Source organism: Pseudophryne corroboree, chromosome 1, assembly GCF_028390025.1.
Source record: "Pseudophryne corroboree isolate aPseCor3 chromosome 1, aPseCor3.hap2, whole genome shotgun sequence".
NCBI lineage: Eukaryota > Metazoa > Chordata > Amphibia > Anura > Myobatrachidae > Pseudophryne > Pseudophryne corroboree.
The window spans coordinates 812,542,896-812,556,996 of NC_086444.1; the positions used below are offsets into that span (position 1 = coordinate 812,542,896).

Genomic DNA, 14,101 nt, shown 5'->3' on the forward strand with positions numbered 1-14,101 from the left:
GCCCAGCATCCACTACGGACTACGAGAAATAGATTTACCGGTGAGTAAAATCTTATTTTCTCTGACGTCCTAGTGGATGCTGGGGACTCCGTAAGGACCATGGGGATTATACCAAAGCTCCCAAACGGGCGGGAGAGTGTGGATGACTCTGCAGCACCGAATGAGAGAACTCAAGGTCCTCCTCAGCCAGGGTATCAAATTTGTAAAATTTAGCAAACGTGTTTGCCCCTGACCAAGTTGCAGCTCGGCAAAGTTGTAAAGCCGAGACTCCTCGGGCAGCCGCCCAAGATGAGCCCACTTTCCTCGTGGAATGGTCTGTTACTGATTTAGGATGCGGCAATCCAGCCGCAGAATGCTCCAGCTGAATTGTGCTACAAATTCAGTGAGCAATAGTCTGCTTAGAAGCAGGAGCACCTACCGTATATACTCGAGTATAAGTCGACCCGAATATAAGCCGAGGCACCTAATTCTACCACAAAAACCTGGGAAAACTTATTGACTCGAGTATAAGCCTAGGGTGGGAAATGCAGCTCTAGCCGTACACAGCCCTCAGTGCCAGATATGCCCTCATACTGCCAGATATGCCCCCACAGTGCCAGATATGCCCCCACAGTGCCAGATATGCCCCCACACTGCCAGATATGCCCACAGTGCCAGATATGCCCCACAGTGCCTGATGTGCCAGATATGCCCTCATGCTGCCACATATGTCCCTCATGCTGCCACATATGCCCCTCATGCTGCCACATATGCCCCCTCATGCTGCCAGATATGCCCCCTCATGCTGCCAGATATGCCCCCTCATGCTGCCAGATATGCCCCCTCATGCTGCCAGATATGTCCCCTCATGCTGCCAGATACGTCCCCTCATGCTGCCAGATATGTCCCCTCATGCTGCCAGATATGTCCCCTCATGCTGCCAGATATGCCCCCTCATGCTGCCAGATATGCCCCCTCATGCTGCCAGATATGCCCCCTCATGCTGCCAGATATGTCCCCTCATGCTGCCAGATATGTCCCCTCATGATGCCACATATGTCCCCTCATGCTGCCAGATATGTCCCCTCATGCTGCCAGATATGTCCCCTCATGCTGCCACATATACCCCCTCATGCTGCCAGATATGCTCCCTCCCCAAGTGCCAGGTATGCCCCACAGTGTTGTTACTTACCCCTCCGTCGTTCCCGCGCTGTCTTCTGGAGGGACACGAAGCGCACAGCGCGCGGCTCTCCTGTGTCCCTCCTGCATCTTCGGCGGCCGCGGCAGGTCTATTAAAGGAAGTGCCGGTTCGTGATCAGAGGTCACGAACGGGTACTTCCTGTAATAGAACCGCCGCCGGAGATGCAGGAGGGACACAGGAGAGCCGCGCGCTGTGCGCTCCGTGTCCCTCCTTCACACTGCTCTGCCTCTGCCTGTCACTGACTCGAGTATAAGCCGAGGTGGCTTTTTCAGCACAAAAAAAAGTGCTGAAAAAGTCGGCTTATACTCGAGTATATACGGTATTTTGTTGGGTGCCTACAGGATAAAAAACGAGTCAGTTTTCCTGACTCCAGCCGTCCTGGAAATATAAATTTTTAAGGCCCTGACTACGTCCAGTAACTTGGAATCTTCCAAGTCCCTAGTAGCCGCAGGCACTACAATAGGTTGGTTCAAGTGAAAAGCTGATACCACCGTAGGGAGAAACTGGGGACGAGTCCTCCATTCTGCCCTATCCATATGGAAAATCAGATAAGGGCTTTTACATGACAAAGCCGCCAATTCTGACACACGCCTGGCCGAAGCCAAGGCCAATAACATGACCACTTTCCACGTGAGATATTTCAAATCCACAGTTTTAAGTGGCTCAAACCAATGTGATTTCAGGAAACTCAACACCACGTTGAGATCCCACGGTGCCACAGGAGGCACAAAAGGGGGCTGAATATGTAGCACTCCCTTTACAAAAATCTGAACTTCAGGCAGTGAAGCCAGTTCTTTCTGGAAGAAAATCGACAGAGCCAAAATCTGGACCTTAATGGAACCCAATTTTAGGCCCATAGTCACTCCCGACTGTAGGGAGTGCAGAAAACGACCCAGCTGAAATTCCTCTGTTGGGGCCTTCCTGGCCTCACACCACGCAACATATTTTCGCCAAATACGGTGATAATGGTTTGCGGTTACTTCTTTCCTGGCTTTTATCAGCGTAGGAATGACTTCCTCCGGAATGCCCTTTTGCTTTAGGGTCCGGAATTCAACCGCCATGCCGTCCAACGCAGCCGCGGTAAGTCTTGGAACAGACAGGGCCCCTGCTGTAGCAGATCCTGTCTGAGCGGTAGAGGCCATGGGTCCTCTGATATTATTTCTGTAAGTTCTGGGTACCAAGCTCTTCTTGGCCCATCCGGAACCACGAGTATCGTTCTTCCTCCTCGTTTTCGTATTATTCTCAGTACCTTTGGTATGAGAGGCAGAGGAGGGAATACATAACCGACTGGTACACCCACGGTGTCACTAGAGCGTCCACAGCTATTGCCTGAGGGTCCCTTGACCTGGCGCAATATCTAGTTTTTTGTTTAGGCGGGACGCCATCATGTCCACCTGTGGCCTTTCCCAACGGTTTACCAACAGTTGGAAGACTTCTGGATGAAGTCCCCACTCTCCCGGGTGTTGGTCGTATCTGCGGAGGAAGTCTGCTTCCCAGTTGTCCACTCCCGGAATGAACACTGCTGACAGTGCTAAGACGTGATTTTCCGCCTATCGGAGAATCCTTGTGGCTTCTGCCATCGCCATCCTGCTTCTTGTGCCGCCCTGTCGGTTTACATGGGCGACTGCCGTGATGTTGTCTGACTGGATCAGTACTGGCTGGTTTTGAAGCAGGGGTTTTTCCTGACTTAGGGCATTGTAAATGGCCCTTAGTTCCAGAATATTTATGTTTAGGGACGACTCCTGACTTGACCAAAGTCCTTGGAAGTTTCTTCCCTGTGTGACTGCCCCCCCAGCCTCGAAGGCTGGCATCCGTGGTTACCAGGACCCAGTCCCGTATGCCGAATCTGCGGCCCTCTTGAAGATGAGCACTCTGCAGCCACCACAGTAGAGATACCCTGGTCCTTGGAGACAGGGTTATCAGCCGATGCATCTGAAGATGCGATCCCGACCACTTGTTCAAGAGGTCCCACTAAAAGGTTCTTGTATGGAACCTGCCGAATGGAATTTTGCTTCGTAAGAAGCTACCATTTTTCCCAGGACTCGTGTGCAGTGATGCACTGATACCTGTTTTGGTTTCAGGAGGTCTCTGACTAGAGATGACAGCTCCTTGGCTTTCTCCTGCAGGAGAAACACTTTTTTCTGTTCTGTGTCCAGAACCATCCCCAGGAACAGTAGGCGTGTGGTAGGAACCAGCTGTGACTTTGGAAAGTGTAGAATCCATCCGTGCTGATGTAGCACTTCCCGAGATAGTGCTACTCCGACCAACAACTGCTCCTTGGACCTCGCCTTTATAAGGAGATCGTCCAAGTACGGGATAATTAAAACTCCCTTTTTTCGAAGGAGTATCATCATTTCTGCCATTACCTTGGTAAAGACCCTCGGTGCCGTGGACAGTCCAAACGGCAGTGTTTGGAATTGGTAATGGCAATCCTGTACCACAAATCTGAGGTACTCCTGATGAGGATGGTAAATGGGGACATGTAGGTAAGCATCCTTGATGTCCAGGGATACCATGTAATCCCCCTCCTCCAGGCATGCAATAACCGCCCTGAGCGATTCCATCTTGAACTTGAATTTTTTAATGTATGTGTTCAAGGATTTCAAATTTAAAATGGGTCTCACCGAACCGTCCGGTTTCGGTACCACAACCAGTGTGGAATAGTAACCCCGTCCTTGTTGAAGTAGGGGCACCTTGACTATCACCTGCTGGGAATACAGCTTGTGAATTTGCCTCTAGCACAGCCTCCCTGCCTGAGGGAGTTGTCGGCAAGGCAGATTTGAGGAAACGGCGGGGGGGAGACGCCTCGAATTCCAGCTTGTACCCCTGAGATACTACTTGAAGGATCCAGGGATCCACCTGTGAGCGAGCCCACTGATCGATTACATTTTTGAGGCGGCCCCCCACCGTACCTGGCTATGCCTGTGGAGCCCCCGCGTCATGCGGTGGACTCAGAGGAAGCGGGGGAAGAATTTTGATTCTGGGAACTGGCTGACTGGTGCAGCTTTTTCCTTTGACCCGCTTGCTTTTCTGAAGCCGAAAGGACTGTACCTGATAATACAGTACTTTTCTTAGGCTGTGAGGAAACCTGAGGTAAAAATTTTTCATCCCAGCTGTTGCTGTGGATACGAGGTCCCAGAGACCATCCCCACACAATTCCTCACCCTTATAAGGCTCTATGTGCCTTTTAAAGTCAGCATCACCTGTCCAGTGTCGGGTCTCTAATACCCTCCTGACAGAATGGACATTGCAATACTTCTGGATGCCAGCCAGCAAAATATCCCTCTGTGCATCCCTCATATATAAGACGACGTCTTATGTTCGCAAAATAGTATCCCGGTTTGAAAGGGTTACAGACCACGCTGCAGCAGCACTATCTGCAGGTCTCAGTCTAGAACCTGAGTGTGTAAATACAGACTTCAGGATAGCCTCCTGCTATTTATCAGCAGGTACCTTCAAAGTGGCCGCATCCTAAGACGGTAGTGCCACCTTTTTTGACAAACGTGTGAGCGCTTTATCCACCCTAGGGGATATCTCCCAGCGTAACTTATCCTCTGGCGGGAAAGGGTACGCCATCAGTAACTTTTTAGAAATTACCAGTTTCTTATCGGGGGAACCCACGCTTTTTCACACTTCATTCACTCATTTGATGGGGGAACAAAACACTGCCTGCTTTTTCTCCCCACACATAAAACCCTTTTTTAGTGGTACTTGGGTTAATGTCAGAAATGTGTAACACATTTTTTATTGCCGAGATCATGTAACGGATGTTCCTAGTGGATTGTGTATATGTCTCAACCTCGTCGACACTGGAGTCAGACTCCGTGTCGACATCTGTGTCTGCCATCTGAGGGAGCGGGCGTTTTTGAGCCCCTGATGGCCTTTGAGACGCCTGGGCAGGCGCGGGCTGAGAAGCCGGCTGTCCCATAGCTGTTACGTCATCCAGCCTTTTATGTAAGGAGTTGACACTGTCGGTTAATACCTTCCACCTATCCATCCACTCTGGTGTCGGCCCACAGGGGGCGACATCCCATTTTCAGCATCTGCTCCGCCTCCACATAAGCCTCCTCATCAAACATGTCGACACAGCCGTACCGACACACCGCACACACACAGGGAATGCTCTGACTGAGGACAGGACCCCACACAGCCCTTTGGGGAGACAGAGAGAGAGTATGCCAGCACACACCAGAGCGCTATATACTGTAGGGATAAACACTATCACTGAGTGAGTTTTCCCCAATAGCTGCTTGTATAACCAATATTGCGCCTAAATTTAGTGCCCCCCCCCTCTCTTTTTAACCCCTTGAGCCTGAAAACTACAGGGGAGAGCCTGGGGAGCTGTCTTCCAGCTACACTGTGAAGAGAAAATGGCGCCAGTGTGCCGAGGGAGATAGCTCCGCCCCTTTTTCGGCGGACTTTTCTCCCCCTTTTTTCTGTATTCTGGCAGGGGTAATTACCACATATATAGCCTCTGGGGCTATATATTGTAGTTATTTTGCCAGCCAAGGTGTTTTTATTGCTGCTCAGGGCGCCCCCCCCAGCGCCCTGCACCCTCAGTGACCGGAGTGTGAAGTGTGCATGAGGAGCAATGGCGCACAGCTGCAGTGCTGTGCGCTACCTTGGTGAAGACTGAAGTCTTCTGCCGCCGATTTTCTGGACCATCTTCATGCTTCTGGCTCTGTAAGGGGGACGGCGGCGCGGCTCCGGGAACGAACACCAAGGACAGGTCCTGCGGTCGATCCCTCTGGAGCTAATGGTGTCCAGTAGCCTAAGAAGCCCAAGCTAGCTGCAAGCAGGTAGGTTCGCTTCTTCTCCCCTTAGTCCCTCGTTGCAGTGAGCCTGTTGCCAGCAGGTCTCACTGTAAAATAAAAAACCTAATTTTAAACTTTCTTTCTAGAAGCTCAGGAGAGCCCCTAGTGTGCATCCAGCTCGGGCCGGGCACAGAAATCTAACTGAGGTCTGGAGGAGGGGCATAGAGGGAGGAGCCAGTGCACACCAGATAGTACCTAATCTTTCTTTTAGAGTGCCCAGTCTCCTGCGGAGCCCGTCTATTCCCCATGGTCCTTATGGAGTCCCCAGCATCCACTAGGACGTCAGAGAAAAGCCTTTCCCCAGAAAAGGGGAGGGATTCCACACTATGTCTGGATTCTGCATCCACAATCCACTGATGCAACCACAAGGCCCTGCGCACGGACACTGCCATGGCAGAAGTCTGAGCATTAATGTTCCCTATCTCCTTGAGAGAATCACAGAGGACACGGGTAGTGTCCTGAATGTGCTTCAGGAGGGTTACCATAGTAACTAAGGGCATATCCCCTGAGAGGCCCCCCTGAATTTGAATGGCCCAAGAATGAATAGCATGGGTCATCCAGCAACCCGCAATGACCGGTCTTTGTGCTATACCGGCTGCTGTGTACATAGATTTTAGTGTAGTCTCTATCTTCCTATCCCCAGGATCCTTCATGGTAAAGGAGCCCGAGGCGGATAGCACCGCCTTGTTAGACAGGCGAGAAACTGAGACATCCACCCCAGGGGGTTCCTTCCAAAATGTTCTACCTTCAGGAGCAAATGGGAAAGTGCGCAAAAACTTTTTGGATACTTTTTCGTCTGGATTTTTCCAGGCCTGTTTGAATAAGTCATCTAACTCACTAACGGGATCCAGGTCATCCCCATCATCCTGTATATCATCATCTGTATCAGACAGTATAGCAGGTAAACCACGCTTCTGAGAACCTGTATGTGAGAGGGGAGGGGGGGGGCTGTGCATCTGCCCTAGCAGCTAAATCTGCAACAGCTTGTTGCAGAAGCTGAGTTTTCTGCACATTAGCATTGAGCTGGGATGACATAATAGTCTTAAGAGACCCTAACAAGTGGGGCTCTGGACCCTCTCCCCGAGCCCCTTCACTGAATTTGTGAAGATTGACTGCATTGTTCACAGGAAACATCATTAGTCATTAGATAAGGGAGAGAATCTAGTGTACAATACACTGCACATCTTGTGTTTACCCATGTTTCACAGGGGATCCGGTCCCTAGGTCGACACTATATAGGCCGACCACCATTGGTCCACAGTAACTAGGTCGACATGTTCTAGGTCGACAGGTCAAAAGGTCTACATGAGTTTTTCACGGTTTTTTCTTTTTTTGAACCTTTTCATACTTAACGATCCACGTGGACTACGATTGGAACGGTAATCTGTGCCGAGCGAAGCAGTAGCGGAGCGAGGCACCTTGCCCGAAGCATGGCGAGCGAAGCGAGCCATGCGAGGGGACACGGTGCACTAATTGGGGTTCCCGGTCACTCTACGAAGAAAACGACACCCAAAAAACATAAATAACTCATGTCGACGTTTTGAATTGTCGACCTAGACCCTGTCGACCTACAGTAGTTACTGTCGACCAACGACCAATAGTGATCGACCTAGACACTGTCGACCTAGTTACTATCTACCTTCCATACCACACCCGTTTTCACATTAAGCACAATAACATACACATACACACAGATAGTTATAATGCAAGCCTGCCCTACTCTATGTGAGACGAGACACAGAGAGAGGACACCAGCACACTCTGAGCTGCGCAGCCCCAGTGAGGCTGTCAGCTCCCTATAATACAGTAAACACTAACAATTATTGTCCAAAATAGGATCAGGATAGTGTACACAAGCCGCTCTCCCCCTTTGCTACACCCTGTACCAGATATCCAGCGTGGCTGAGGATCAGGAAGTGCTGTGTGTGCAGTCTGCGCTGCAGTAAGCAGAGGAAGGTGCCAAAACGCCTCAGGTCCCGCTCTGAGGTAGCTCAGCCCCCTCCAATGGCGCCGGAGTTACATACATACATACATACATACAGTATATTATACTGGCAAAAGTCTCCTTTTAAGCTGAAAACATCACACAAGTGCTAGTCAAGCCCTTTTGTGTCAGTTCTACATGGGGGATCTTAGCGGGACCCTCCCGGGAGGGTCCCGTGCACCGCGCCCGTGGTCATCCACTCTTTGAACCGGGGGACCCCCTAGCGAGGCCCCCGGTTTGTACTCACCACCGATGTCACCATCAGGCAGCGTCAGGCATGTGCGGTGTGCTGCGGCTGAGACAGCCAAGGCGCAGTGCCCCACTGAACAACAACCCCTCAGGACGATGGTCCTACAGCGGGAAAACGGCTCTGAACCTCGTAAGGCCGGTGACCGCTAGCCCCCTCATCTCCCACGGTGCAGGTATGCTGTTGCCCAGACAATATACCGAAAAAAATAAAAGATTAAAAGAAATTGAAGAAAACTCTCTGGAGCTGCAGAGATGTGCATCCTCTCCTGAGGGCATGTCTTTCTAAACTGCCTGAGGGGAGGAGCCAGCACACCCAGTTGAAGAAATTTAAAGTGCACTGGCTCTTTTGGACCCCGTCTATACCCCATCGTACTAGTTTCCCCCAATATCCCTTATGGATGCTAGAGAAATAGAAAACATAAAAAGAACATATACATACAATGTATATGAGATACATTACCCCTCCACTGCAAAAATCCACAATAGTGTTGTCTGGTTTAGCCATATTAATCACTACCGATAAGAGACTATTTAGCTGCTGTTGTTTTCTCAGTGCCCGGTCATTGGACATTTTACCTAAAAAGCAAAAAAACATTTTGTTATACATTGTGCGGAAATGACTGAGGTAAGCACACTTTACTGCACTAGTACTTTGTGTATATTCAATGGAGGGGTGGTCTTCAGTATGCCGGCGGTCGGGCTCCCGGCGACCAGCATACCGGCGCCGGGAGCCCGACAGCCGGCATACCGACACTTATTCTCTCTCGTGGGGGTCCACGACCCCCCTGGAGGGAGAATAAAATAGTGTGGCGTGCGTAGCGCACCACCGTGCCCGTAGCGTGGCGAGCGCAGCGAGCCCACAAGGGGCTCATTTGCGCTCGCCACACTGTTGGTAAGCCGGCGGCCGGCCTCCCGCCGCCGGTATGCTGGTCGCCGGGAGGCCGGCCGCCGGCAGATCGTAGTGAACCCCAATGGAGACACTAACAATTATTCAGTTCTATTTAAGTCATCATTATTTAAAACCAGCATTTTAGTTAAAATGTATAGATTGCATAGCAGCCTGAGATACCAGAGTGGAATCTTGTCTGTAACTGGAACATTACATGAAACAGTTATAATAGCAGCAAACAAACCATTCTACATTGGACCTGATACAGAGTAGTACGTAAACCCAATGGTTTACGTACTATTTCAGATGTTTCTGGGTCTGCACAGGACCTGTTCTACGCATGTGCAGAACGGACCCTGCGCGATTGCTTGGAATCTCCCTGGGCCGCAGAATGACTGACGTGTTTGGTGGTGATTGTGGTGGTGGCAACCAAGAGCATTCTACATAATGACGACATGTCACTCCCATTTTGTAGATGTGCCAAACTGACTTCCTGGACCCAGCAGTGTGATTCTGATGGCCAGTCTGGGCAAGCTTCAGCTGAGGGCAGCAACCTGGTGATCTTTGGAAGCAGCACTCGTATCGCAGATGCATGCAGTAGGCATCTATTTCATTCAGACGCCTCCTACAGCATTTGAATTTCACTTGTACGGTATTGCACAGTCACTTCACTGCAGCTGTGCAATACCAACCACATTGGAATCAGACAGACTGTTCAGATTACATTCTCTCCCACTAAAGGAAAGTCTGTTGCCCCATGACTCTAGAGTAAATGTGTGTGATCATTATTTCCTGTACTTGTAGAGAACACAATTAGCGAATAATTGTGGCATGTGTGGATAGGACCATTAGCCAACGCCACTATGTGAGCTCCATGTGATCTGGGGGTAAATGTATAATACCCGCACGATATAACGCTTCCTGCTTTGCCTCTTTACAGAGGTGAAGCAGGACTCTACACCGATAAGATGTATTAAATCTTGGATGCCTAAGAGGGGGAGTGAAAACTCATGAGCTGTGTCTCTCCCCAGCTGGCTCCAATGGGCATGCGCGAGTTCTCGCTATTATCGCAAGATAGCACCTTCCACAAGGACAGCGCTATACCTGGCTGAGGTGTATGGGGCAAAGACACCTGCCACTGTCAAAATCGATAGCTGCAGGTGTCGGAATGGTCAGTGCCACTGACCGTTCATACATTGCCCCTGCATATTGACGTGCTATCTTGTAGATAGCAGTGCTGACATAGACAGAGGCACACAGCGCCTTGCACACACTGCTGCAATCTTACATGGGGGAGAAGCAGTATCAATGTGCATAAAGTGCGCTGATGCCACTTCTCCCCCTTATCGGAGGATCTTAAATCTACCCCCTGGTTTCAAATATCAAATAACAACCACATGTACAGATGTGTTTTTGTCAATGGTGTGCCCATTCACGCAGTCTTTTGAGAATAAAGTAATGGCAGAGAATTCAGGGCACTAACTTGATGTTAGCCTGAGTTGGAAGTAAGTGTGTCCTAGTTAAACCTATTTTGCACTTGAGCAAACCATGATACAAAGGTATGTAAATGTATTTTTGTATACAGGACAAATAAGGCCTGTATTTGTATGCCATATACTCACACAGCTCAGCTTTATATATACCCTGTATTTTACAGATTGGGAGCGCTATAATCTCATCAACATGTGGATTTGACATTCTGCCCCTTGCAACACAAACTTTGCTGGAGGAAGAGAGATGCAGATGCACACTCTTAGCACTAAGAACACTGATAATAAAAATAATTTAAATAAACCCTCACAATTAACAGAGTATAATTGAAGTTCTTAGCACACATTTGCGCAAATATGCGGGCCCATGTACCGCGGCCAGGTGACTTCATCACATGGGTCCCTTACATCCCTAATATTATCACATTCTATAAATTTATACAGGACTTACCTCTAAATAGGGCCTTATCAATGTGTGATCTGAAATGCAGGAACCCAGCTAATTAAAACACCTGAGGGTGAATGGGAGGAGTGCCAATGCCAGAGGAAGGAAGCCTTGCAATATATACACAAATATAGTGGAAAAAAGGGGGGAACCTGGATTGCACATCCTATTACTAAAGATATCAAGAGGAGCTATCATGCTGAGGCTTCTAATACTATGTTGGAGGAAGAGAGATGCAGATGCACACTCTTAGCAAGGGACCCATGTGATGAAGTCACCTGGCCGCGGTACATGGGCCCGCATATTTGCGCAAATGTGTGCTAAGAACTTCAATTATACTCTATGTTAATTGTGAGGGTTTATTTAAATTATTTTTATTATCAGTGTTCTTAGTGCTAAGAGTGTGCATCTGCATCTCTCTTCCTCCAACATAGTATTAGAAGCCTCAGCATGATAGCACCTCTTGATATCTTTAGTAATAGGATGTGCAATCCAGGTTCCCCCCTTTTTTTAACACAAACTTTGCGTCAGCAACTTCACCCTAACTCTAAATGATATTCTCTATCTTCATTTCACAAAATGAGAACATACACTCACAAACTGAAATGAAAAAAAAAACAATATATATATATATATATATATATATATATATATAAAGTGTTCATGCTAGGCAGTTTTAGCAGGGCGCCGCGCCCTGCCCGATTTTTTAAGGGCAAAACCCGCCCTGCCCGTTCTGCGGCGCCCTGCTAAATCTGCCGCCCGCTTCCTGCCCTCACAGCGTGTAAAGATGCCGCGGGCATCCGCGCGGCATCCATTCACGCTGAGAGAGCGCTTGGGGGAAGCCCAGCACCTCCGTAGGTGCTGGGCACGCAACCAACAGTGACGCCGCCGGCCACCCACGCCCCCTTTTATTACCCGCGATGACCCTGCCCCCTATTTTGCATGGCCGCGCCCCCTTTTCGGCGCCCGGCCCGGATTCTAGAGTGAACACTATGTATGTATATATATATATATATATATATATATATATATAGAGAGAGAGAGAGAGAGAGAGAGAGATGTGTGTGTGTGATTTATGACCTTTTTACATGACTTTAGAAACTACAGTGATTCAAAGTAGTTAATAGCACATAGAACATAATACATAAGAACATATTATTTCAAATATGACGCTACAGTAAATTTCTACTAGTGCAAAAGTGTCTATTTATCCATTTCACGTATGCATAGGTCCACACTCAAGCTATTCTATTTTTTTATCTTTTTACCAAACCATTTTTGTATATTTTATATTGTCAAAATAGCAATTAATAATGCCTGTGCTTCTTAATAAATATACATAGAGGGTCATTCATACCCGGCCGCTAATGCAGCTCACAGCACAGTGGCAGTGGGGACCCAGCAGGCTTTTTTTGGGCGGTGATGCAACGTTGGGGGAGGGGGGCGAACTAGGGCCATTTTGGGGGCGGTTGCGTGACATCACACTCAGCCACTCCGGAAAAAAAATGCCTGCTGACTGCGCCAGGGGTTGACCCTAGATCCGTAATGTAATTGCGACCGCATCGGGAGGTGGCCCCACACATGCTGGGCGCCCTCAGCATGTGAAGATGATTGCAGATCCGGCTGCGTTCATCTCTGAATAAGCCACATGATCACGTATAACAATTATGAATCAACTATAACAAATATGATTACTGGAAAAGGGCAGGTTTATAAAGTGATAATTGGTTTCTTAAAATACGCGTCTTCATTTGGCCACTTCAAGGGTTAACATTCTCAAAAATACCATTTGCTCTGAACCAGAAAGCTTTCCTGCTAAGCATTTGTTGGTCTGATCATTAATTATTCTGTCCGACATTCCATGGGAGTTTCTCCAGCGCTTTGGTAATGATCTCAGTGATCAGTGTCCCTTTAAGCGTGCAGAAGAATGAACAGCTCGAGGCACATAGATATCAACACAATTGATAGATCCAGTCTGAGTGTAAACATAAACAAGCGCAGTCAGGAACTGACATGTACTGGTAACCCCACACAATCTCCCCACCTCTCTTTCACCTTGTTTCCCTGGGTAAACCGTGGATATTAACACTGGGGAATGAGTTTCTGCAATACAGATGTTGTAGTGAAAGCCAGTTGTATGTAACAGATTTGTTTGGCATTGCATGCATTATTTTTAAGCCAAGGTTTATGTGCTTTCAACACCCTGACAATGACAATCCATTGACAATCACTGCTTATATAGCCATCTTCTCATTCATTCATTCATTCATTCATTCATTCATTCATTCATTCATTCATTCACATAGTCATAGCAACGGATACATCTGTCTTTTTGTTTTTACAGGTCATATCCAATTCCAGCAAGATGATCTGCATTTACGGTTTAGGCTTTATTCAATAATGTGCAGTTTTGTCAGGTCACACATGTGTATTGCACTACTATGATTAGAACATGGTTTGGATGTCAACATGGAAGTGAAAACAGAGGTGACAAATTTGGCTTGCTCTAATTGAGAAAAGATCATTGTATTGTGAAAGCACATTCATGGTTGTAAAACATGACTAATAAAAACATCCATTGGTCTCCTTAGTCTTATGGCTTAGGATGTAATTGAAGCTCCAATGAGCAGTATACACAGTGGGCTTAATGAAGGTACTGGTCATTGGGTAAGACTTTGAAATGTCATCTTTACCTGCTGACCAATTTGCTCTTTACCAGTGGGGACTGCAGTATGGCAAATAGTTACAATAGTACGAGGGGTGTGCAATACATTTCTGGATGTGCAGTACATGGGTAGAGTACAATCTGTCTGGTTGTGAACTGTAATCTCTGACTAAAGTTCTTGTGAAATATCAAGGCACAGAACCATATATAAGCAGCACTGTATACCACTTTCTTCACAAACTTATTATGGAAATCAACAGAGGACACTGAAGAACCATGATCTACCATTACAATAGTGGTCTGCGACAGCAGGAGGGTTTTGACTGACTGAAAGATGCTTTTGGGGAGGAAACACCGTCACAAACCACTGTGAGCGGTTTGCAGA

The 14,101-nt window shown here is 48.1% G+C and overlaps 1 protein-coding gene across 7 annotated transcripts in view; it reads right to left on the reverse strand.

Annotated features, from left to right (window-relative positions):
- GSTCD (glutathione S-transferase C-terminal domain containing) overlaps window positions 1-14,101 on the reverse strand; it is a 480,201-nt gene that overhangs the window by 106,230 nt on the left and 359,870 nt on the right. For all 7 annotated transcript variants that reach the window (XM_063919297.1, XM_063919322.1, XM_063919316.1 and 4 more), the window contains one exon: window positions 8,688-8,803. In XM_063919297.1, the coding sequence (XP_063775367.1) occupies window positions 8,688-8,803 (116 nt within the window). The remainder of the gene's footprint in view (window positions 1-8,687; window positions 8,804-14,101) is intronic.